The sequence below is a fragment of the Geotrypetes seraphini genome, chromosome 11 (assembly GCF_902459505.1).
Source record: "Geotrypetes seraphini chromosome 11, aGeoSer1.1, whole genome shotgun sequence".
Classification (NCBI taxonomy): domain Eukaryota; kingdom Metazoa; phylum Chordata; class Amphibia; order Gymnophiona; family Dermophiidae; genus Geotrypetes; species Geotrypetes seraphini.
The window spans coordinates 27,334,914-27,360,324 of NC_047094.1; the positions used below are offsets into that span (position 1 = coordinate 27,334,914).

Here is a 25,411-nt window from a genome sequence, read left to right on the forward strand (position 1 = left end):
ATATAAACCAATAACAGTGAATAGAAATAAGAGATGCATATATCACTGGAAAGAATTAGAATAGTCAGGTCATGTGACTGTAGGGTTGACCATTTTTTGTTAAAAGAAATAAGAGTTGGATTTTTTGGTAATATAAAGTTCATATCTGTAGAGGTCATGTTACTGTAAGGCTGACCATTTCTTGTTAAAAGAGTTGGATTTTATGGCAGGCTTGGTGGAGGCCTGCAAGGCATGAGGAAGGAGGGAGAGACAGGGTGCAGAGCCTGGCTTGGAGGGAGGGGGCTGGGTACAGAGCCTGGTAGGGGAGGGAGGGAAGGGGTGACAGTGCGGAGCCTTGCAGGGAGGGAGGGTGCTAAATGCAGAGCTGGGCAGGGGAGGGAGGAGGGCACTTGACCATAAACACCCCCCCCCCCATATTCGAGTCATTATATTCCCCTCCTTTTTGGAAGATTAAAAAGGTTACCTCTTTATATTTGGGTCAGTTTATATTCAAATAAATACGATACCTCGCGCTAACGATTAGCATATGCTAAATGCCAAGACACCAATAGGACTACAATGGCCATCTTAGAATTTAGTGCGTACTAAATCCATTAGTGCATCTTAGTAAAAGGACCCCTTTGACAATAATACCAGACAATCAATATAAAACAGGGATAAGCTAGTATACAATTTAGTTTTATACTGTATAAAGAAACAATGAATTGGTTCTAAGCTTTCTCCCACTCTTTCTTTCTTAATTCACTTCTTAGGATTTTTCCACTGATGGTTTTTGGCAGCTGTTCAACAAATTCCACCTGAATGTATAAAACAGATAAGAGATGGTTTTGCTCTTTTTTTTTTTTTTTTATCAAGGGGATGGAAAAGGTTATTTTATAAACATAATTTTGAATCTCAGTGGACCCTTCATCTTTGCAAACCTAGAATGATTAGGTGCTGCAGTCTCCTAGAGCAGTGTTCTTCAACCACCAGTCCATGGACCAGTGCCGGTCCACAGAAATTTCCTACCGGTCCACAGGGCCAGGACGTGCATCAGACCCAAAACAGTGTTCTTCAACTGTCTGTCCACGGTGCGATCGATGCGGCGTTATCTTCAAGCCAGCTCCCTCTTCCTAACTGATTCAGTGCACAAAGCCACGGGCAGTGGCTCCTTTGGGCATCCTGCGCCTGAACCGGAAGCCTTTTCTCTGACGTTGCAACGTCAGAGGGAAGGCTTCCAGATGAGGCACGGGACGTGCAAGGTGCAATTAGTACTTTTAGGGGGGCGGGGTCTAAGGTGGAGATTGGGTAGAGATGGGCGAGGTCTGGCCCACGACTTAGCCCAGTGTTCTTCAACCGCCTTTCCACGGACCAATGCCGGTCCACAGAATAATTCTTTTATTTTTGCCGGTCCATAGGTGTAAAAAGGTTGAAAAACACTGTCCTAGAGGACTTTGCACCTGTAAAAGTAAGAAGTACCATTATCATACTCTATCATTTCAGGGAGCATTTCATGATAAAGACGTTCAACAGTTGCTATTTACATCACACTCTTACCTACATTTCAGAAAACAATTGAAGACATCTTTTTTCAAAAACATTAGGCTGATTAGATTTATATTGACTTCTTTTGTTATGTAATCTTTTATAGAAATTCAATGTTATGTTACATCTTGCACTGTAAATGACGAGCACAGATTTCAAAAAGAAATCCCTGTGTGCTCTCAGATGGCTCTGCCCTTTCCTATCCTGATCTCACCCCTTTGCAGTATGGAAAAAAGCATCCATGCTGTGAAACTGTGCAGGTTTTTGGCTCATGGGAGGGAGAAGGCAATTTTCAGCCTTCATTTTTACTTATGTAACTGTTTAGTGACCCCAGTAAAATCATTTGAAAATTGTTCTCTTTCAGTGTTACCTTCAATTGTGTATCTACTGCAGGGTAGTTATAAAATGTATCAATACAAAATACCACTGGCCAATACTGAGCCCCAGGCAGAATTGAGTAACAGTAGGTGACGGCAGAAAAAGGCAATACTGAGCCCCAGGCAGAATTGAGTAACAGTAGGTGACGGCAGAAAAAGGCAATACTGAGCCCCAGGCAGAATTGAGTAACAGTAGGTGACGGCAGAAAAAGGCAATACTGAGCCCCAGGCAGAATTGAGTAACAGTAGGTGACGGCAGAAAAAGGCAATACTGAGCCCCAGGCAGAATTGAGTAACAGTAGGTGATGGCAGAAAAAGACCTGCATGATCCATCCAGTCTGCCCAACAGGTGCATACTTAGGGCTCCTTTTACTAAGATGCGCTAGCGTGTTTAGTGCAGGAAAATACCGCACGCTAATCTTCTAGAACTAATGCCAGCTCAATGCTGGCGTTAAGATCTAGCTTGCACGACAATGTAGCGTGCGCTATTCCATACGTTAAAGCCCTAGCACACCTTAGTAAAAGGAGCCCTTAGTATTTCCCTGTAACTTCATTGAATGTCCCCTAGCTTTTGTAATTTTTGACAGAGTAAAAAAAATCGATCCTATCTCCCCTCAGCTGTCTCTTTTCCAAGCTGATGAGCCCTAACCCTTTTTAGTCTTTCCTCATACTACTGGAGTTCCATCCCCTTCATCATCTTGGTCGCTCTTCTGTGAACCTTTACTAGTGCTGCTATATCTTTCTATGGTGAATTTAGACCTGGTACATTAGCAACCTTCATATGTTATTCTGAACTTACCTTTCTAGGATACTTGTAAGGGGCTGTGACTTTTTTCACATGCTCCTGCAGCTCTTGAGTCAGCTCTTCTGGATCATGCGACTTATACGACTCTGATAATACCACAAAGGCTTTCACAACCTAGGAAGACAGTCAGCAAAGTTAAAGCACTTTTATATCTACTACATAAAATTCTAATAGTATTTTTACCCCCTCCCCCACCACCCACCCTTCAACTACTTTCCAATCACCATATACACATTATATAACATATTATGTAATATTATTTCCATTACCCACCCCTCCTGATGTGCCATAAAGAAGAAAAAGAAAAGAAGAAGAGAAAAACTGATGATCATTCACTACAATATTTTGTCAATGGCCCCCATATTTTTATAAATTTAGTATATGTCCCTCTTTGTATTGCTATTGTATTGCCACCATGGTTTTTACAGTGCATTTGTTGTGTAAAATTTCTCAACTTATAGATGAATATATATGATAGTACCTTTAAAAGTGGACATCTCACCAATTTATCTAAAAACAGGTCCTTGGCTGGTGGCAGTAAGATATTTAGTTGTATTGTTTTCATCTCACCTCTCCTCTGGTGGGATCAGGGCTGCTGACAACAGCTGATTCGGTCACAGCTGGATGTTCTGTCAGCGCACTTTCCACTTCAAAAGGTCCTATCCTATACCTACATAGGGAAGGATCCAGTTAGTAGATAATTTGCATGTCTACACAAAACAAAGCTACAAGACAACAAATTATTTTCTTTGTGATTTTACCTGGCAAAATCTGCAGAGTAAATAAGCCCAAACAAGCAGCAATTTCACTACAAAAATGTACAGGTCAAATACATTGCTTTTTCTGTGAAATCTATGTATGTATTTTTAAGAACATATGAATAGCCTTACTAGGTCAGACCAATGGTCTATCAAGCCCAGTAGCCCGTTCTCACGGTGGCCAATCCAGGTAACTAGTGCCTGGCCAAAACCCAAGGTTTAGCAATATTCCATGCTACCGATCCAGGGCAAGCAGTGGCTCCCCCCCTTGCCTTTCTCAATAACAGACTATGAAGTGCAAAATAATAAAATTCGCAGACGACACCAAACTATTTAGTGGAGTTGGGACAAGAGAGGATTGTGAGGACTTACAAGGGGACCTGAACAAACTAGAAGAGTGGGCGACAAGATGGCAGATGAAGTTTAATGTAGAGAAATGTAAAGTCTTGCATGTAGGAAACAGGAACCCGAAGTACAGCTATATGATGGGAGGGCTGGTAATGGGTGAAAGTACCCTAGAAAAGGACTTGGGGGTAATACTGGACAAGACAATGAAGCCATTGGCATAGTGCGCAGCAGCATCTAAGAAGGCGAATAGAATGCTAGGTATTATCAAGAAAGGTATTACAACTAGAACGAAAGAAGTTATCCTGTCGTTGTATTGGGCGATGGTGCGCCCACATCTGGAGTAGTGCATCCATTATTGGTCGCTGTACCTTAAGAAGGATATGACATTACTCGAGAGGATTCAGAAAAGAGAGACGAGATTGATAAAAGGTATGGAAAACCTTTCATATGCTGAAAGATTAGAGAAACTGGGGCTCTTTTCCCTGGAAAAGCGGAGGCTTAGAAGGGACATGATAGAGACTTACAAGATCATGAAGGACAAAGAGAAAGTGGAGAGGGACAGATTATTCAAACTTTTGAAAACTAAAAGAACGAGAGGGCATTTGGAAAAATGAAGAGGGGACAGATTCAGAACCAATGCTAGGAAGTTCTTCTTCACCCAAAGGGTGGTGGACACCTGGAACGCGCTTCCAGAGGGTGTGATAGGACAGAGTACGGTATTGGGGTTCAAGAAGGGATTGGATGATTTCCTGAAGGAAAAGGGGATAGAAGGGTATAGATAAAGGATTACTATACAGGTCCTGGACCTGATAGGCTGCCGTGTGAGCGGACTGCTGGGCGCGATGGACCTCTGGTCTGACACAGCAGAGGCACTGCTTATGTTCTTAACTTCCAAGATGGCTTGGGCCTGAATAGAGCCACATAGTAAATGGAACCATCTAGTTTCACTAACTCCAAAAGAACATAAGAATAGCCATACTAAGTCAGACCATCTAGTCCAGTATCCTGTTTCCACAGTGGCAACAGGTGTTGAATCATATTCAAACATTACATATAAATGTTCCTTTAACATATGCTGGAGTGGTCTTCAGTCTCTTTGCTTCTGTTGATATCACCAATTTTGATAGAAGGCTAATAGCTATACTTACTGCTGTAGCAATTCAAGCTAATTTGAAAACATGGAAAAATGCATCCCTGTTATCTTTTCAATTTTGGTTGAACTCAGTTTGTTTAATTGGAAAATAAGAGGAAGCCATAATGGAAAAGAGAGGCAAAAAATGCTAAATTCAGATTACTGTGGGCGTCTGCAGATAAAAGTTGAACTATATTGAGAGAAAGGGATGGATGGATATTGGTTTTTCACTCTCTGCAAATGGGGTGGGTGGGTAGAGAGACGTTTATTTTAAGGATTTTGCTTTCTAATATCCTAAGCTTTGTGTTAATAATGTTGTGAGTAAATTGTTCAACTTGTTTCTCCTGCTTTAATGTATGTTATTATACAAACATTTCAATAAAATTTTGGAAGTAACCCCCCCCCCCCCCCAGCTATATTATCACTTTTACCACATCCTCTGGCAATGCATTCCAGAGGTTAACTATTCTCAGTGAAAAAAAATGATTTCCTCCTATTTGTTTTAAAAGTATTTTCCTGTAACTTTGAGTGTCCCCTAGGTCTTTGTAATTTTTAATGGATTAAAAAAAAAATTGATCCACTTGTACCCATTTTACACCTCTCAGGATTTTGTTAAATTCAATCATATCTTCCTTCAGCCATCTCTTTTCCAAGCGGAAGAGCCCTAACCTCTTTAGTCTTTCCTCATGCCAGAGGAGTTCCATCCCTTTTTATTGTCTCAGTTATTCTTCTTTAGAAACATAAAAACATAGAACATAAGAAGTTGCCTCCACTGGGTCAGACCGAGGTCCATCTCGCCCAGCGGTCCGCCCATAGCCCATAGCCCATCAAGTCTGCCCACACTAAAGATCCACTTCCCTAAATTTATCCTTCCAGATATCCTATGTCTCGTCAAGTCTGCCTATTCTGATGACACTCCCCCCACTTTTACCCTCTTAGAGATCCCACATGCGCATCCCATTTATTCTTAAAATCTGGCACGCTGCTGGCCTTGACCACCTGCACAGGAAGTCTATTCCAATGATCAACCACTCTTTCGGTGAAGAAATACTTCCTGATGTCGCCATTAAATTTCCCGCCCTGATTTTTAGCGGATGCCCTTTTGTGGCCGAGGTCCTTTAAGAAAGAAAATATCATCTTCCTCCTCGATACGACCGGTGATATGCTTAAACGTCTCAATCATGTCTCCCCTCTCCCTACGTTCTTCGAGAGAGTACAGCCGCAATTTATTCAGCCTCTCCTCGTATGAGAGATCCTTGAGCCCTGAGACCATCCTGGTGGCCATACGCTGAACTGACTCGACTCTCAGTACATCTCGACTCTCAGTTCTTCTAAAACTTTTTTTTAGATAAGGCGACCAGAATTGAATGCAATACTCAAGGTGAGATTGCCCCATGAGGTGGTATAGAGGCATTAAAACCTTCTTAGTCTTTACCATCCCTTTTCTAATAATTCCTAGCATCTTGTTTGCTTTTGAAGGTTTCAGCGTACAGATCTTTTTCTTGGGCGCTGACCTCAATAATCTTCCTAGTAGACAGCCCTGTTAGATTTCAATTAGCCTGCTTACTACCTCAGTTAGGTATGTATTTCCAAATGCAAGCAGATTGAAAGAGTGAGCACATTACTCTCTATTACAAAATTCAAATATGGAACTGAGTTAACTGCGTAAGTGTTGATACCAATTGTACTCAGGTGGGTGTCTTATTCAGACCCACCTTATTTTATTTTATGAGGTTCCAAATTGTAATAGTTCAAAAGCAGAGCAGATTTGGCTTTCTTGAAGAAATTCCCCATGCTACTTCTGTTTTATTTCTACTCTTATAGTGCTTTGGTATGAACTGAGGAGCTGCAGCCCAGCCCAAAGATACAGGAGGCGGAGCCAAAAAAACATATATATGATGCCTTCTACACAACTCGCCGTTAGAGGTGCATAAACTACTGGTCAAGACTCTTATGCCTTTCCACTAGAAAGAAGAATATCAAGGTAAGAACCTAATCTTCCCTTAAAAGGTACTTCCATGTAATTTTGAGTGTCACCTAGGGCTCCTTTTACAAAGGTGCGCTAGTGTTTTTAGCACACGCACAACGCTAGCCAAAAGATTACCGCCTGCTTAAAAGGAGGCAGTAGCGGTTAGCGCACGCGAGATTTCAGCACATGCTAAAACCGCTAGAAGGAGCCCCTAGGCTTTGTAACTTTTGAAAGAGTAGAAAATTGATTCAGTTGTACCCGTTTCACACCACTCATGATTTTGTATTCCTCAATCATATTTCAGATTCTTTTCTGTGGTTGGCTGACTTAACGTGTAGATGTGCAAGAGTTGAAAAATTCAATTATATATTACATAGAATTTATATATTAATGTTTATCTTCTGCTTATATAAATACTACATACATATGTAATTTTATATAAAATTATAGTTTAAATAATAAAAGAGCATTTGTTTCTGATAGGACCCAGCAGGAAGTTTAAGGCCAGTTAAGTTCAAGACATGCACTTCAAAAAGAATAACTCTTACATAAAAAAGTTCTTGTTTCTTTTGTCACCAGCAGGTGTCCAATACCGTGTAACAGTGGAATTCACCTTCAGCCAGAGCATTTCAGCATAACTTGATTCTGATCACTTATGCTGAAATTTAAATAAGCAAGTTAGAAAAAAAATTAACCTGACCTACCCAGAGGATGAGATGACATCATCCGATCGGGACACAAACCAGAAATATCCATCTTCATCCCGAATCCCTTTGTCTCCAGTAACGTAAAAATTTCCTCGTAGAGTTGAGGCTGTTTTCTCAGGATTATCCTAGTCAAATAACAAAACTATTTCTAAATGAAAATAAATCTATTATTGCATGTAACACTGCTCTGTAGTTCACGTGACAACTAACAATGCCATCTATCAATTATAAGTCATATTTAAAAATTGTTTAAGCAATCCCTGCAATTTTCCTCAGCATCTGAATTGCCAGATTGGCAAGGATCACAAATTAGCTCTCATTCACAGAAGCTGGTTGACCAGTAAAGATAATTAGGAGTGTCATAGTCCACAGATGGATGTTTGGCTTCACCTATTCACAACTAAAAATCCTTTGTGCCTGCCCCAGGCTTTCTACAGTTCTGATACAGATTGTCCCTCTACTTTCTCTTCTAGCGACCTTTTGATAAAAACATGTTTTCCAGAATTACTTCTGATCAATTCCCTTTGCAACTCATTTAGACCCTTGTTCTCGTACTTCCGTTCCGCTAAATAAGATTTTGCACCTTGTGCATTCCTCATACTTTTGGAAGTATTTTAATGTCTCGATTATATCCTCTTCACTCATCTAGAGTATGAATATTAGTTCCTTAATTCTCTTTCCATTGGGAAGTCATAAAAGTCTGAAGGGAAAAATACAAAAATACGAGGCCAGATATTCAAAACGATTTAATGGGGCAGAAGAAGCTCTTGCACATTAAATCACATGTGATGGTCTAACTACTAATATTCTTTGGCACCTAACTGGGTAGTGCCACTGAATATTAGCACTGACCAAGGTTAGTGCTAAGGTGGTCTGGGAGAAGAGTCAAGGCAGACCCAGAAATTAGTCAGGCACCGCAGTTCTTCAAATGCCACTGCCCACATAGCTAGCCAGGCATGTTGAGCTGAATATAATGTAGTCTTAAGTGTGCCTGGTTAGCAATCCAGATATGGTACTGACTACCGGCTGTAATCGGATTATCTTCCAAGAACCACCAAACACTTGAATATTCAGTGCCAGTACCTGGACATATGCCAACACTGAACATCTGGGCCCATTCCAGCCCATAATGGGTCAATGCTGCTAAAACTGTTGACTGAAGGGCTGAAAGGGAGGGGGGGATTTAAAAAAAGGTCCTTCCGCAAACCTACTCAAGATGGAAAAGAAAATCGAGTCGAAGGAAGAGCTTCTGGTGAGACAGTGGTAAATGGTTTATAGGTGTCACTTTACCAACTTGAAACTGTTCCTTACTGTGTAATGTGTGAAGAGAGAAAATGGTCTGGTGGGTTTTACACGGAGAGCGATCTCCCCTTCTGTCCCAGGTGGCAGAATATTTCCATTGTCATCTATAATCTGAAACAGTTGAAAAAAAAAACAAAGACATATTTTTATAAAAGGTGCCTTAAGTTAGGCGCTTAACAAGTTGAAAACGCTGTTTAAAACATTTTTTAAAAGCAGTTTAAAAGGAAAAATGTAGGCCTGCATTGCGCCTATGGAAGCGCTTTATGACACCTAACACCACTGCAGGTGTGGCTAATGCCAGAAGTGACGTTGGGTATTGTAATGTACCTACCGAGGTGCAATTGCCATAAAAAGTAGGTACCGAAAATCTAGGCCTTAAAAACCCTGAATTTACATTTCCAGCGCCTACCTTTTCCAAAGCTGTGATTCTATAAACAGTGCTGACCCGTGACTGACACACAATCAGCGGCTGCCGACAACGGCGGCCATTTATAGAATCCGGGCCACATTGGCTAAAATGAGAGGCCAAGAGCTCTACCTGAACTTCGAAAGCTCCAGATGCTTTCCCAATAGAACCAGGCTTAATTTTCATTCCTTTCAAAGTTCCACAGACCAATACCTGCATCAAAAAGAACTTGGTAAAAAAAAATGGTCTTTGCAATCTCTCTTGTTTTAGAAAACATTATTCCTGTTGAAGTCAGGGAAGAAAGATCAACACCTTTTTTTGTTTCCTTGAATATAGTGGACTTATACAAAGATGCACTGCCAAGCAGTGCATGCGAAATGCTGAGTCACTCATAGGAATAAAATGGGAGGCTCAGCATTTGGCGTACACTGCCGGCAGCACAACTTTGCACAAGACCCATAAGTTTCCTGATGAGTCGAGGAAAAAATTGCCCTCTAGGAACCACGATTTCTCCTTTGTCACCTTGTTATTGCTGGCCAAATATTTCTCTGAGAGACTGGAGTTGCTATAAGCTTGCTTCTCTGAGCCCAATCGTTTGTCACAGGCCCTTCAGTCCTTTTTCTCCACCCAGGAAACCCTTCTCTGATAACTAGGGGCATTCCAAATTCAAGAAAATTCCAAATTCAAGAAAAGGAAATAGTCACAGAAATAAACCACAAAAGAAGGCATATCATGATCCCAATTCATGCTTTGACTCTTGTTAAGGCTCTTGGAGCAGTGGTTTAAGCATACACACTTCATTCACATTATTATCCTAGACCAGGGGTGTCCAATGTCGGTCCTCGAGGGCCGCAATCCAGTCGGGTTTTCAGGATTTCCTCAATGAATATGCATTGAAAGCAGTGCATGCAAATAGATCTCATGCATATTCATTGGGGAAATCCAGAAAACCCGACTGGACTGCGGCCCTCGAGGACCGACATTGGACACCCCTGTCCTAGACCCTCCTTACAGTGCATGAAGGCGTGAAGGATTTATGCTTCTAACTTTGAGTTTTGCTCTTAACTTGGCCTTTGGGAGCATAAAAATTGGGTGGCAACAAGGGTGGATTTATGGCAGGAAAAATGTTTAGAGGTTTAGCTCTGATACTTCAGCACTAGACTAGAGGTTTGCAAGGAAACGGGGATCAGCGGGAATCCCGCTGCGCCCGAAGATTACCGGCAGCCTGCGGAGCAGGAGGAACTGGGCAACCGTCCTGCTCCCAACAGTTTTACAGGTATGGGGAGGGGGTGGCTGGCCTTGTGTGATGGCAGGAAGGAGATGGCATCCCTCCTGTCATATTCCTTCAGTTCAGGGGGGGTGGGCAGCGGCAACGGCAGGCATCAGTGCCGGGGGGGAGACACAGGTTAATATCATGGGCTTGCAATGCGGTTAAAAGCATTGCAAGCCTGTGATTTTTAAAGGGCAGGAGAGTCGGTCAGGATAGAAGCGACTGGTCTTCAGCAGTCGCTTCTTTTCTGATCGGCAAGCCCAATCGGTTTAGTATAAATTGTTTAGTGAATCGCTGCCTTACAAAATTTGCATGCCATTTCCCTCATTTGCATGCAGCTGATCGAATCGGGTGTTGATCGGGTCGGGGAACAATTGGGTCACAAACCGATCAGTACACAATCGGTTTGCTTAGTGAATCTATCCCATAGATGCTTTTAATGTAGGCCTTCAAAACCCTATGCCCTAGTTAAATTAGGAGTTAAAGTAATGAGTATGCATCATTAGACAGATTTGTCTATTCTCTTCAGATAAGAGAAAATGTATTTACCACATGGTAATTACTAATGTAGTATGACTTCCTAAAATATTCAAGTTTCAAGTTTATTATAAAATTTGATTAATCGCCTATTCCAAATTCTAGGCGAAGTACACTAGCTAATATAACCAGATATGGGTAACAAATCACACAAACATAAATCTAAGCAGATTAAAACAACAGATACAAACATTCCTATACAAAGTTTAAGTCTATTAAATATAATAACTTATACATACGATATCAAAACAAGAGGGAAAATTATTAAGGAATTACAATCAGTGTTTAATTCAATATATTTAAGGTAAAAACAATAGGAGGGGAAACAAATGAAGTATTGGGTGAAGAGAGACAAAAGCATTTCGTTTACTCATTAAATGCATCTTTAAAGAGAAAACTCTTAAGTTTGATCTTGAATTTGTCCAAATTCTTTTCCTCTCTTATATATAATGGAAGGGCATTCCAGGACTGAGGAGCGGTTACTGAAAAAATAGTGTGACGCCTCGTGTTAATAACTTTTAACGAGGGAATGACAAGTAAGTGTTGGTCTTGTGATCTCAGAAATCTAGAGATAGAGTAAGGAATTAAAACTCTAAAAATAAAAGCAGGGGTTTTAAATAATAAGGATTTAAAAGTAAGCAAACATAGTTTAAATAAAATACGATGTGCAACTGGGAGCCAATGTGCCTTAAGCTGGTTTTATTTTTCCTTTCCTTTATTGTAAAGAATTTATTGAAATATTAATTAAAAAATTGGACTTGGTGTACAGGAATGACCCACATAGGCCGCTTTTTGGTAAAAGGGCCCCTTAGTGAATATTTTAGCCCTAGTACATTTTCAACAGGCCAGGCTAGTTTAGGTGCATAAATGAACTGGGAGCATAAATCCTCTGACCAATCAGGCTCTCACCTTTTTAAATTGGAGCCTGAGTGGCATTTTTGATAGGTCATCGAAGTCTGTGATTGGATTTCTGTTTTGGGTAAGACGTGCACAAACACAGCAGGAAAAAAATGTCCTTTTTCAAAACTGCTAGACCTTTATCTTTTATTTTTGAAAATGACCTAAATATAAATTTTGGTCCTTAGGACGTCTATATTTTTTTGGCCATTTTCAAAAATTGAAATGTCCACATGAAAAATGCACAAAAACAAGTTTGTAGACGTACCCAACCACCTTTTCTTATTGTGGCAGAGGAAATCCCTATGAACTGAGCCGGTTTCGGGGATTCCTGCCGACCCAGCTGATGGGGATTCCCCCTGCCAGGATCAGCTGAGCCGTGGAGCCCTACACCCCTCCCCCAGGCATCCCCCAACATTGCTGACTCCCCCTGGCTGATGACAGATCAGCAGGAGGGAAGCCCACTCCCTCCTGCCTATAAGGTTGCGTGCTGAAAATGACATCTTGGAATGCAGTGGGAGGGGCCTAAGGCCCTGATTGGTTCAAAATCGCCATTATTGGCACTTGGATGTCCCTATTAGGACGTCCAAGTGCTGACTTAGGCAGGTTTTGGACATTTTAAAATTATGCCCCTCAATGTGTACAGGCAAGTGACTTTCCCACAGTGGTATTTTTAGGAAAGTTCTCATAACTGTTTCTGTCTGGCCATAGCCTTCATAGATATCCAGTCCAGTCCAGGTTTTCCACTGTTGTATCAGTTCAGGGTTCAAGGGCTCACCTCCACTCACGCAGTGCTTGAGACTCATGAATTTGTAACTGTATAAATAGATGTAAAAGTAAAACACAGATTTTAACAATCGGTGAATTATTGACTGGAGTGCCATTAAATAATGTTTAGAAATATAAAGAAACCTCTAAAAATTCAAACGATATTTATAGAGCATGCATATATTCTAGTCACGTATAGAAGGCAAAATCCCAACACTTTTATACATATATTGGCATTTTGCCTTCTATGCACTTTGAAACATCTGTTTTCATTTATTTCAACACGCTTTTTTAGCAGTCTGTGATTTAGTTTGTATGCATGTGATTTTCAAAGTAATGTGATAATATATGCATGCTTTTTAAATATTGTTTGATTTTGATTGTTTAGGTTTCTTTGTATTTCTAAGAGTTATCGTATATATGTATTCATGTTCTAATCAGATATTTTTGAGCAATATATTAGTGTTGCTTTTTATGATTTTTAAAAAATAGTTATCTTGTTCTGCAGTCTTTTATGCCCCTGAGGTGTGAAACTTGGCCAAATCGGGTACCGTTTCATATGTTTCCAATACTGGTGCTAATAAAGCTTTTCAACCTGACTCCTTGTTTTTTTGTTCCGCTTTGAAAGAGGATGCGATAACAGCAAGTAGTGTATATGGGTTTAAAAATGGATTGGTAAAGTTCCTGGAAGAAAAGGCCATAGTCTGCTATTGAGACAGACATGGGGGAAGCCATTGATAGCACTGGGAACGGTAGCATGGAATGTTGCTAGTATTGGGGTTTCTGCCAGGTAATGACCTGGGTTGATGACTGTTGGAAACAGGATATTGCCTAGATCAGTGGTCTCCAACTCAAACCCTTTGCAGGGCCACATTTTGGATTTGTAGGTACTTGAAGGGCCTCAGAAAAAATAGTTAATGTCTTATTAAAGAAATGACAATTTTGCATGAGGTAAAACTCTTTATAGTTTATAAATCTTTCCTTTTGGCTAAGTCTTAATAATAATATTGTCATTTATAGCTAAAGAGACATATGATCAAGAAACTGTTTTATTTTACTTTTGTGATTATGATAAACATACCGAGAGCCTCAAAATAGTACCTGGCGGGCCGCATGTGGCCCCCGGGCCGCAAGTTTGAGACCACTGGCCTAGATGGACCATTTGTCTGACCCAGTATTTTTATGTTCTTAATCTTTTGTGTCCATGTATGAGCAGAGAAAAGTACAGGCACACATTTGCACATGTGTTGGAATGCTATTCTGTGCATAGTTTTGGGTTTTGTTTTGTTTTTTTGTGATGCAGATATTTATACTCAACCTTAAAGTATTCTACCTACTTCTCTGTATCAGGGCCTCATTACATTTCATTATAGTCTTCATAATGTCTATGTTGCTAACCTTATTAATCTTATATAAGCCGCAATGATTCCCAGTTGACATTTGCAGGGTATAAGAAACCATTGATTTGAATATGCACAAGTTAACCCTTTCAGGACCATAAGGATCGTAGGCCAATTTTTGTGGTTTTGACATTTTTATGGTAAAAAGGGCTTGCAGATGCCAAAAAATTGATTTTTTTTGTGAAATATCATTATTTTTATTTAAAAAAATCACACTTCTGGCTTATGGACAGTGTGGCAAGTGAATCTTCTCGTCAATCTAGCAACGACGCTAATGAATGAATGTCGGAACCAGTTTGTTTACATAAAGGCAGTATCATATGGAATCCGTACATATCAAATTTAGAACTGTAGACTATCCCAATCAAAATTTATAGGATTTTAAAGTTATGGGACAAATATGTCCCTTGGACCAGAAAGGGTTAAGTCTTGTGCAAAATCATTTTTTTGCACGGTGCACCCACAAAATTGTGCAGGGATATCGCACTAACCCCAATGAGTACTTTTGCTGTACCAATCCCTCGGTTAACAGAAGCCTGGCCCAGGAATCTAACCCAGGTAACATAACATAACATAACATAACTTTATTTTTCTATACTGCCTTAATCAGAAGAATTCTAGGCAGTTTCCACAAAAGAGAAAAACTGGACAATCAGTGAAATACAAAATAGTAAAAAATGAATACAACCTGTTGTATTAAAAAGACATTAAAAATTTAAAATTGATAGGATAAGATTAATTGTATTTAAAAAATAAAGATAAAAGCTCAGATTAAGAGATGAATTTATCAAATAATACTGTCTTGATTTCTTTTCTAAAAGCACCATAGGACAACATGGCTCCGCTGATATAGTTACCCAACCAGGACTGTTGTTTTAGGACTGTTGTTTGCTTGCTTGAAAAGCAAGCATCCTATCTAAATAAGACCTGAGTTTACAGCCTAAAATGTTCGGGTAAGCAAATAGGTTGCAGTTCCTGGTTATCCGCACAGGGTTATATAACACAAAATGAGATAGCAGGTTATGTAGGTGCCAGTCCCCAAACTGACTTGAAACAGAGGCATGAGAATTTAAACATTACTCATGCCTCCAATGGCAACCAGTGCAGTGATCGGTAATAAGGACTGATATGATCACTTTTCTTTAGTCCAGATATCAAACGAGCAGCCATGTTCTGCACTATTCTTAATTTTTTCACAACTTTTTTCGGTGCGCCCAAGTAGACAATATTACAGTAGTCCAATATGGAGAATACCAATGCCTGCACCAACAGTCTAAAAGCTATGAAATCAAAATAATTTTTGATGGTCTTTAACTTCCATAATGTAAAAAAAGCACTTTTTCACCACCAAAGTTAAATGGGAGTCTAAGGTGACTCCCAATATTTTTATAGATTTTAAAATTGGATAGTCATGACCATTCAGGTGAAGCAATGTCTTAGTTATTTTGTCGTTTGGACTTGCTAAAAAGATAGTTGTCTTTTCTGTATTCAATTTTAGTTTAAAATTGGTTGTCCATTGTTCAAATTCAGACATAAGAAATTTGTTCTAAAATTTATTTCGTTATGTTATTCAAAGGAATTGAAATGGAAATATCATCAGCATATATGTAAAAGATTAAATTTAGCTTCTGCAGTAAATATCCTAGAGATGAAATGTATATATTAAATAGCATGGGTGATAACGGAGAGCCTTGAGGTACCCCCTGAAGGATTACTCCAGGAATGGGAGTATTTTCCATCACTCACCACTCGATAGGGTGGGTAAAATGCCTAGAATTGCTTTAGTATCTTTACAAAAACCAATTACTTTCTCGGTACTAAAACCTTTTCTAAATCCTGACTGGTGTTCATTGAGCTGTGTTTGGAAAGGCCTTTGAAGAATAATAGCATAGCGTGCATTTCATAAGAACATAAGAATTGCCTTTGCTGGGTCAGACCAGTGGTCCATCATGCCCTTAGATCAAAGACCAGTGCCCTGATTGATCTAGCCTTACCTGTGTATGTTCTGGTTCAGCAGGAACTTGTCTAACTTCATCTTGAATCCCTAGAGGGTGTTTTCCCTTATAACAGCCTCCGAAAGAGCGTTCCAGTTTTCCACCACTCTCTGGGTGAAGAAGAACTTCCTTACGTTTGTACGGAATCTATCCCCTTTTAACTTTAGAGAGTGCCCTCTCGTTCTCTCCACCTTGGAGAGGGTGAACAACCTGTCTTTATCTACCAAATCTATTCCCTTCATTATCTTTGGGCACAGTGGTTTAGTAAGGGGGGGGGGTTCCATTCTGTGTGCCGTCTTGGTGGGAGCACTGGCACCTGTCCTCCTCTCCACTCCCGCTCCTCCCTGCCCCCACTGCCGCAAGTGCATGCCCTTTCCCTTACCCCATACTTTACATTTTGCCATTCTTAGATATAATGCATCGTAGTAATCCAGTTTACAGAGTACAAGACTGTAAAATTGTTTGAAAATCCAGTTGTGAAATAGTTTCAATCTCTTCAACTGGTGTAATAGCATGTTATAGGGCAGATCCACATGTAACTCCTGATGACTACCAATTAAGTGCTTGTTTATCAACAATTTACCAAATTACTTAAGATCCATGTGCAAATTTGTGCACCTAACTGAGCAACCTAGCCATTTCCTCCCTTTTTTTGTTTTAGTATTTCAACTTCAGTTTAAATCAAAGCTTTTATTTGTAGTCAGTAAGAAGTTGCACTGAATGCAGGAACTGACAGGGGTATTTAAGTTAATTGTTTCAACAGAGTAGCATTCAGGACTTACCTGCTAAGGTCCTGCCGCACCAGCATCTGATAGACAGTTGGAACGGAGCAGAAAGTTGTTACAGGAAATCTGGAGAGAGTCTAGAATATTAAAACATGTTTTACCTGCTAATAAAGCTAAAAAGAAACAACCAGTCCATGACAGCATTTTGTCCTTTAGGAATGAGCTTGAGTTGAGTATTAGACATTTTGGTCTCATTAGGTTATTGCAATCGAAATCTAGGTGGTTGGAGATTCTGCATTATAGTGAGGCTATTTTAGCTTTCTTGCTTGTAGGATCTGAGAGCTGGAATTGCATATAGCACAAAAGAAAAAACTGCAGGAATGGTGTACAAGAGGCCAAGTCTTTAATAAGCAAACAATGGGAACATGAAACGGTTTGTATCCAACTGGCATAGCGAGGATGACCGGCCCCTCTCCCCCGCACCTTTCAAACTTCGGCATGAGCAGTGAAGAACTTGCTGTCCGCGTGGGCTTTGGTGCTCTCCCCGTCACTTCACAGAGAAAGTGCCAAAGCGGACACCGACAGCAAGTTCGTCGCGGCTCATGCCAAAGTGAAAAAGGAAGGAGGAGGGGTGCTGGCGCCCCGAGGAAGACTGCACCCCACCCCTTTACACCACCACTGTTCTTTAGACCCAGTTCCATCCTCTTAGATTGCCATGCCTCATCATGATTTCCTTCCTTTGACCAGGCTTTTAAAGAACAAGAATCTGTCTATTGGAGGGTTCCCCATATCCTGGAAATAGGCCCTAATACACCCCACACTTAAGAAACCTTCCGATCCTACACTTAGCATCATAATCATCATCCAGTCTCTAATCTATATTTTATATCCAAACTGGAATTATCTTCCTCCAGCTGCTCCAGAATGTCAATCAGGCTAACATCCTACAACTCCACCAGTCCGGTCGTTGACCCATGCAGAGACAATTATAACAGCTGTACTTAGTGATCTTCACGCTGTACTTGAGAATGGTAAGATAGCACTACCAGTTTACATTTTAATCATTTTGAAGTGCTTTTCACTTCTTTTTCAAAAAAAATAATGATAAATTATCACACAACTTCCTCAATTCAAGGACCACGCAGTGATTTAAGATACCTTTTCCAACCTCTCAAGGTGTACGTCAGAAGAGGATATTTAACTCCATCTTCAAGTTCCTAGGACCACATATCTAGAACAGTCCACCGGCCTATCTGCGACAACTCCCCACACACTGCCTTTTCAGGAAAAGATGAAAAAGACGAGGGCTGACTGAAGTTCTGCTGACATCTCCCTTCAGTCAGGCACCCCTGCAGCCACCACCCGGCACTTGCCATCGGGAGGAGAGGTCCTCGCTCCCAAGAATAAAACCAACGGTGAGCCGCGGAAGAAAAGAGGGCTGACTGAAGTTCTGCCGACATCTCCCTTCAGTCAGGCACCCCTGCAGCCACCACCCGGCACTTGCCATCGGGAGGAGAGGTCCTCGCTCCCAAGAATAAAACCAACGGTGAGCCGCGGACGCGTGCCCACGGCCGTGTGTCCGAAGGGGCATGGCCAAAGGGGCAGGACACGCCCCTTTTGAGCCCCTTCGGAGCCCAGGAGGAGTAGGGAGCAGATTTGCGAAGTTATGGGCAAACGAAAGGCAAAGATTATTTCCACTACAATTTCAGGTCCAATGGATCGTCATTTATGCCATATTCCTGTAACAGCGTTGGAAGGTAAGCCTGATTTACAGACCCAATCTGTCTCTCTCTCATCTGGGGAACCCACGCCTCCACCTCAACCTGTTCAATTTTCCTTAGAGAAAGATGACTCTGATTCCATAGTAGATTCGGATTCATCTCCTCTACACTCATTTGAACTTGAACTGGATGCCAAAAGCATAATAGAGGGGAAGCAATTGTTTTCTGTATCTCCTGTTTCTATGCCTACCGGACCTGTTCATAGGCCTGAGTTGGGCAATAAAGTGGTTACTCTTCAAGATGTCTGGACAGTTGTGAACAGAATTGAGAATTCATTACAAGGCACAGTAGTAAAATTATGCCAATTTTCCTCTGAGATAACAAGTAAAGTGACTGAGCATGATGCCCAATTGGCCTTAATTGAGAAAAAAATTGATAAAGTGGAAGCATCTGTTTCTGTAATGCAATCATGTGCAGTTTCTAATGTTAAGGATAATACTTTATTACACCTACAGATGGAAAAAATGGAAAATGCTATGAGATCCAGGAACCTCAGGTCTCTGAATTTTCCTATATCTCATTACCTTTCCCACTTGGAGTTATTAAAAATGTATTTCAAAAATGTACTTTCCTATACCAAGATAGAATCTTTTATACCAGATAATCTTTATTATATTCCTAGTGGAGTGAAAGTGGTTTCAGAAGAAGGGGATAAGGATCAATTAGTGTCTCCTGACAGTTTAAATATTTCTCAATTCTTGGAATTATCGAAGGATTTTATAGCCAAAAGAGCAACATTGTTGGTCACTTTCAAAACCGATATAGAAAAACAGGACATCCTTAAATTATATTTTATAAATAAGAATGCCTTTTTTTGTGGTCAACAGATAAACGTCTTTCCAGATGTCTCCAAACAAACCCAATACAGGAGAAAACAATTCCTACAACTCAAGACTTGGGTTTTGGGTGTAGGAGCTTCTTTTTTCCTTAAATTCCCATGCAAATGTTTGGTGACATATCAAAATGTTAGATATGTTTTTGTAGATCCAGTTCATTTAGAGAATTTTCTTCAAGATAAAAATAAAGTTAATATATTACCTGAAACTAATACAGAGATTGAGGTTGAGTGAAATATAGAAGGTCTTTCTTTTGCCTGACTTGAAGATTATTGAATAATTTCCTGTTAAAATTTCTACTTATTTTTTTTTTTTTGGTGATGTCAATAGAACAAGCAGCCCTCATATAATGTGGACTTGAATTGGATTCTCTTTTATTTTTGATGTATTTTCCTTGATTATTTGTTTTCATGGAATTGTTATAAGTTGTAACAAATGAATAAATTTATAAATAAAAAAAAAAAAGAAAGACATCTCTCTTCCCCCAGTAGTCTCTACCCAGTCCTCTTCATCCCATAGATTGTTAGATTAGTTTTAGAGTGGTAATGTTAAACTTGCTTACCTCTAACATTATATCACAAATATACTCATCTTGCTGTAAACTGCAATGATTCTGTGTTGAAAATTGCGAGATATAAGAAGTTGTATTGTTGTCTTTTAGTATTATCCTATATAATAAAACCCTAGCCGCGCATGCGCACTCATAACTGCGTGCTTCCATGATCCGTAGGTCTTTGGCCGCAGGAGTGCGTATGCACGAGTCCCCAGCCTTCTTCCCAGCACCTAACTACACTGGCCGACAGGACTGACCGCCAGCGCTGAACTCCCTGCTCTCCCCAATAGTCGGCTCCTCTCACCAGCGGCACCAGTGGCGGAGAAGGCTTCTGACGCTGGCAGGGATCGAGAGGAGCTGCGGCGACACCTCGCGGGGCGGGAAAGGAAGCGCCGAAAAAACACTCCAGCCACTTCGCGGTCCCGACTCCAAAACTGCCGATTCTAGCAGCGTGTGCAGCACTCTACACACGCTGCTTCGGGGCCTTCTACTACCCTGATTTGCTCTGCCGCGTCTCTGATGATGTCATCAGGGACGTGCCAGAGTAAATCAGGGCAGCAGAAGGCCCCGAAGCAGTGTGTGTAGAGTGCTGCACACACTGCTGGAATCAGCAGCTATGTCGGGACCGCGGGAAGGGGGGGGGGTAAGGGAAACACTACTGCTGCACAGGGAAGTGGTGTGGGGGGAGGTAATGCTGCTGCTGCACAGGGAAGTCGGGGGGGGGGGATCAAAATGCTGTTGTATAGGGAAGTAGGGTAGGGGAAATGCTGCTGCACAGGGACATGGAGGGGGAGGGAATGCTACTGTGGCTTCTCCACAGGGAAGTGGGGGGGGGGGGAAGAAAGACAGCAGCTAGCTCCCGTTAATGTAACGGGCTAAAATACTAGTGTAGTTTATAACTTTACAAACTATGGGCTCCTTTTACTCAGCTGCGTTAGGGCATTAGCGCGCGGAATAGCGTGTGCTACAATGCACCGCACGCTAGATGCTAACGCCAGCATTGAGCTGGCGTTAGTTCTAGCCACTTAATGTGGGGTTAGTGCGCGCTAATCTGCATGTGCTAAAAACGCTAGCGCACCTTAGTGAAAGGAGCCCTATATTTTCATGTGTGTACATAGGTCATTTAACCGATGATAATTCTGCACATAATCATGGTGCAGAAATTTAATATATTAGCCCCACGGGACTGAATCTTACTTCTAGCATAGTTGTTACTTCAAATCGTGGCATGCTGTGAGCGAAGACGCAGGATCCCTTAATCCATGGTGCAAAAACACCACTCCAAGCAGATTTTGCCCAGCCTGTGTCGGCTGTATTCCATAGTACGTCTGAAGGGGTTAAATCCAGCCAACTGATAATGCATAGAGAAGAGGATTTAAGAGAAAGCTGTGTGAACACAGGGCGAGTTAAACAACAACAAAAAACCCCATAGCAGATGAGGATCCTTTAATACAGTGGTTCCCAACCCTATCCTGGAGGATCAGCAGGTCAGTCGGGTTTTCAGGCTAGCCCTAATGAATTTGCATGAGAGAGATTTGCATATAACGGAAGTGACAGGCATGCAAATCTGCTCCATGCATATTCATTAGGGCTAGCCTGAAAACCCGATTGGCCTGGTGGTCATCCAGGACAGGGTTGGGAACCAGTGCTTTAATCCATGTAATCTGCCCCATTTCATTCATGTTACATGCTATAGCCACCAGTTTATCTCTGATTTCTGTTTCCATACCTCTACTGGGATTCCATTCCTTATAATCTCTAAACTTTCCTTAAAGAAATATTTTTTATGTTGCTGCATTTCCATTTATCCCACTGGAGCTTTATACTCTGATCTCTTAATAAATCAAAAGTATTTTTTATGAAAAATAAAATCTGCATCCTGTACTTAATATATAATGTTTTAAATTGATTGTACACTGAAATGAATATTATGTATTATATATAACATGCGGTAGAGAGAAATGCAAATAAAGAAATTATATTTATCTGGCTGCGTTTATCATGTCACAGAAACAGAATATAACAGTAGATAAGGTCCATCTAGTCCAGTGATTCCCAACCCTGTTCTGGAGTACCACCAGGCCAATCAGGTTTTCAGGATAACCCTAATGAATATGCATGGAGCAGATTTGCATGCCTGTCACTTCCATTATATGCAAATCTCTCTCATGCATATTCATTAGGGCTAGCCTGAAAATCTGATTGGTCTGGTGGTCCTCCAGGACAGGGTTGGGAACCACTGATCTAGTCCACCTAATTTCATTCCCGGTTTTCTCGCCTATAGGACACATATCTATTTCCACTGTCGTTTCTTATATTTCATATTGAATGGTTTTCAGTACTCTTTCTCTAGACTGCCTCCAGTCTGTTTCTATGCTTTGTGGGAATAGCCAAAGTAAAGTAAAAATACTACTGATGTATAAGATTTATGACTTGGATTTGGAAAAGATTAAATGAATTGGCCTTTCCTCTCTCTCATAAGCTTCTCTGGACTATTATGCCCCTAGAACAGGGGTAGGCAATTCCGGTCCTTGAGAGTCACAGGAAGGCCAGGTTTTCAGGATATCCACAATAAATATGCATGAGATAGATGTGCATCTCAAGGAGGCAGTGCATGAAAATCCATCTCATGCATATTTATTGTGGATATCCTGAAAACCTGACCTGCCTATGGCTCTCGAGGGGAATTGCCTACCCCTACCCTAGAATAAAGTACAGGGGGGGGGAAAGCTTTCAATGCCCAACCATCTTTTGCCCAGATATCTGACTTTTCTTAGGATTACTGGGAGAAAAGATGGCACAGATTAGTGTATGCTCTGCTTGCATTTCGTAGCATCACTGGTTATATTAGAAATGCATAAAGTAAGCTTTATCTTGCCTATAGCAGTGCTCAGCCCAGGCCTTGAGGCACACCCAGCCAGTCAGGATATCCAAAATGAATATGCATGAAATATATTTGCATATCAAGGAGGCAATGTATGCAAATCTCGCATGTATATTGACTGACTGGGTGTGCCCTGGGGACTGCATTGAGAAGCCCTCTAAGGTCTTAAGTTAAATCAACTGGGAGAGAATATAGGTTTATTTACAACCACTTATATTCTGCACAAACTAGGAAACCCTGACTTTTTCTCAGTGGATTATAGAATGAGATCCTGATGGGAATATCTTTGGGGAATAATGCTATTAAAATAACTCTGCTAAACCAGTCTGATTTTCAGAATATCCACAATAAATATACAAAAGATATAGCTACACACAGTAGAAAAGGGAGGATTAAGTGCCTTGCACAGAGTCACAAGGAGCTGCAATGGGAATCAAACCCAATTTCCCGGGTTTTCAGGCTGCTGCACTAACCACTATTCCTCCACTCCATGCTCTTATCTCCCGTATTTGTCATAGGGGAAAGGGAATGTGGACTTGTATAATGCCTTTTTCATTAGCTTTGGCATTCACAGTGGTGGGCCTGGAGGATTAAGCAACTTGCCCAGGGTCACAAGTAGCTGCACCGGGATTTGATCTCACAACCTCTGGGGCAGAGGCAGAAGCTCTACCAGTTGAGCCACAGCTGGGGAGCAATAGCCAGTCAGATATTTTGGGTCCTTTTTTTTATTCCGCACCTCCCAGTTATAGTGTGCCCGATACCATAACTGTATTGAGAATGTTCCACCATCTTTGGGGAGCCTGTGGTTCCACTGGTAAAGAAGATGGCCATCGGCTCTTCACTCTTTGTCTTCACGCATCTGTGGTCAGCAGGTGCAGCTCTTTAAAATAAATAAATTTAATAAAACCATGATTAAAAGATTAAGAGTCCTAAATCTGTCTAAAATAACTTGAAAATGATTTACAGCCTCTTTTACAAAGCCACACTAACGGCTGCTCTGTGCTAATGGCCCCGAAGCCCATAGAGATTTAAAGAGCTTCGGGGCCATTGTTGCGCGGCTATGTAAAAGAGACAGGGGTCCTTTTATCAAGCCACGCTAGTGGGGTTAGGGCGTCGGACATTTCATCACGCGCTAACCCCTGTAGCTGGCTAAAAAACTAATGCCTGCTCAATGCAGGCATTAGCGGCTAGAGCGGCAGGCGGTTTAACGTGTGTTAAACCCCTACCGCGGCTTGATAAAAGGACCCCTGAGTGTTTGTTGTAAATTGATGGATCAATATTTTAAACGCAAGCAATCTCACAGCAAAGGTACTTTAGTTCTTCTGTTTTTGTTTTGTTTCAATATTTAACCACCATGATTTGTTTGTTTTTTAATTTCCCGTGTTCATCTTATTAACTATATTTTATCCTTACATGTGGCCATTTTACCCTCACCTATTGTTTTTTCCTCTTACTGTGCTCTTTTCTTCAAAGATTGTAGTTCTTGCCCTTTTTTTCCCATTTGTGTGAAGTAAGTTTATATGTCATGTTATGTGTCCTATTAACCTACCCCAGTATTGTTTAGTATTTCTAATTTTAATTTGTTTTTATGGAATTTTTTTCATTGTACACCCCCTAGAAATTTGATTAAGCGGTATAAAAATTTTTTATAAACTTGAAACTTGTTTGTATCAAATCTAAAAAATATGTAGTAAAGTTGCTCAACTAGAATAATCACCAATCTGAGTCAAGTTGAATGAAACCAATCACATTGATATCACTCTTATATGAGGGAGATGAACCTCAAACACCCACAATCAACTGGTGTTTTGTTGGGTTTTTAAAAAATCATCTTTATTAAAGAGGCAACAGAGAACAAGGACGCCAACACAATAAGTGTACAGGCAACATAAGAATTGCCGCTGCTGGGTCAGACTAATCCATCATGCCCAGCAGTCTGCTCACACGGCAGCCCTCTGGTCAAAGCCCTAACTGAGATTAGCCCTATCAGCGTACGTCCTTGTTCAGCAGGAACTTGTCTAACTTTGACTTGAATCCCTGGAGGGTGTTTTCCCCTATGACAGACTCCGGAAGAGTGTTACAGTTTTCTACCACTCTCTGGGTGAAGAAGAACTTCCTTATGTTCGTACGGAATCTATCCCCTTTCAATTTTAGAGAGTGCCCTCTCGTTCTCCCTACCTTGGAGAGGGTGAACAACCTGTCTTTAGCTACTAAGTCTATTCCCTTCAGTACCTTGAATGGTTCAATCATGTCCCCTCTCAATCTTCTCTGTTCGAGGGAGAAGAGGCCCAGTTTCTCTAATCTTTCGCTGTACTGCAGCTCCTCCAACAAAGGTACATAGATGCAAACTGCTTAAAAGGGAATACATACAGTAGAGCACTCCCAAACCAAGACCCATCCCAGCAGGAAGAATGGCCACTATGAGGGAGAACAGAGCC

The 25,411-nt window shown here is 41.0% G+C and overlaps 1 protein-coding gene and 1 long non-coding RNA gene across 2 annotated transcripts in view; one reads left to right on the forward strand and one right to left on the reverse strand.

Moving 5' to 3' along the window:
* Window positions 1–290: 290 nt before the first annotated feature.
* The window catches only part of LOC117369032 (acyl-coenzyme A synthetase ACSM3, mitochondrial-like), a 53,598-nt gene continuing 28,477 nt past the window's right edge, over window positions 291–25,411 (reverse strand). The window contains exons 5-14 of the mRNA XM_033962931.1: window positions 23,710–23,853; window positions 21,287–21,440; window positions 16,977–17,056; window positions 12,725–12,848; window positions 9,461–9,541; window positions 8,932–9,033; window positions 7,618–7,745; window positions 3,277–3,376; window positions 2,701–2,820; window positions 291–797 (exon numbers count right to left, since the gene is read on the reverse strand). Coding sequence (XP_033818822.1) covers window positions 711–797; window positions 2,701–2,820; window positions 3,277–3,376; window positions 7,618–7,745; window positions 8,932–9,033; window positions 9,461–9,541; window positions 12,725–12,848; window positions 16,977–17,056; window positions 21,287–21,440; window positions 23,710–23,853 — 1,120 coding nt within the window. The 3' untranslated portion in view covers window positions 291–710. The remainder of the gene's footprint in view (window positions 798–2,700; window positions 2,821–3,276; window positions 3,377–7,617; window positions 7,746–8,931; window positions 9,034–9,460; window positions 9,542–12,724; window positions 12,849–16,976; window positions 17,057–21,286; window positions 21,441–23,709; window positions 23,854–25,411) is intronic.
* LOC117369033 lies at window positions 1,140–1,879 on the forward strand. The gene is made up of 2 exons (XR_004541068.1): window positions 1,140–1,784; window positions 1,821–1,879. It is a non-coding gene; the product is annotated as an uncharacterized LOC117369033 (long non-coding RNA).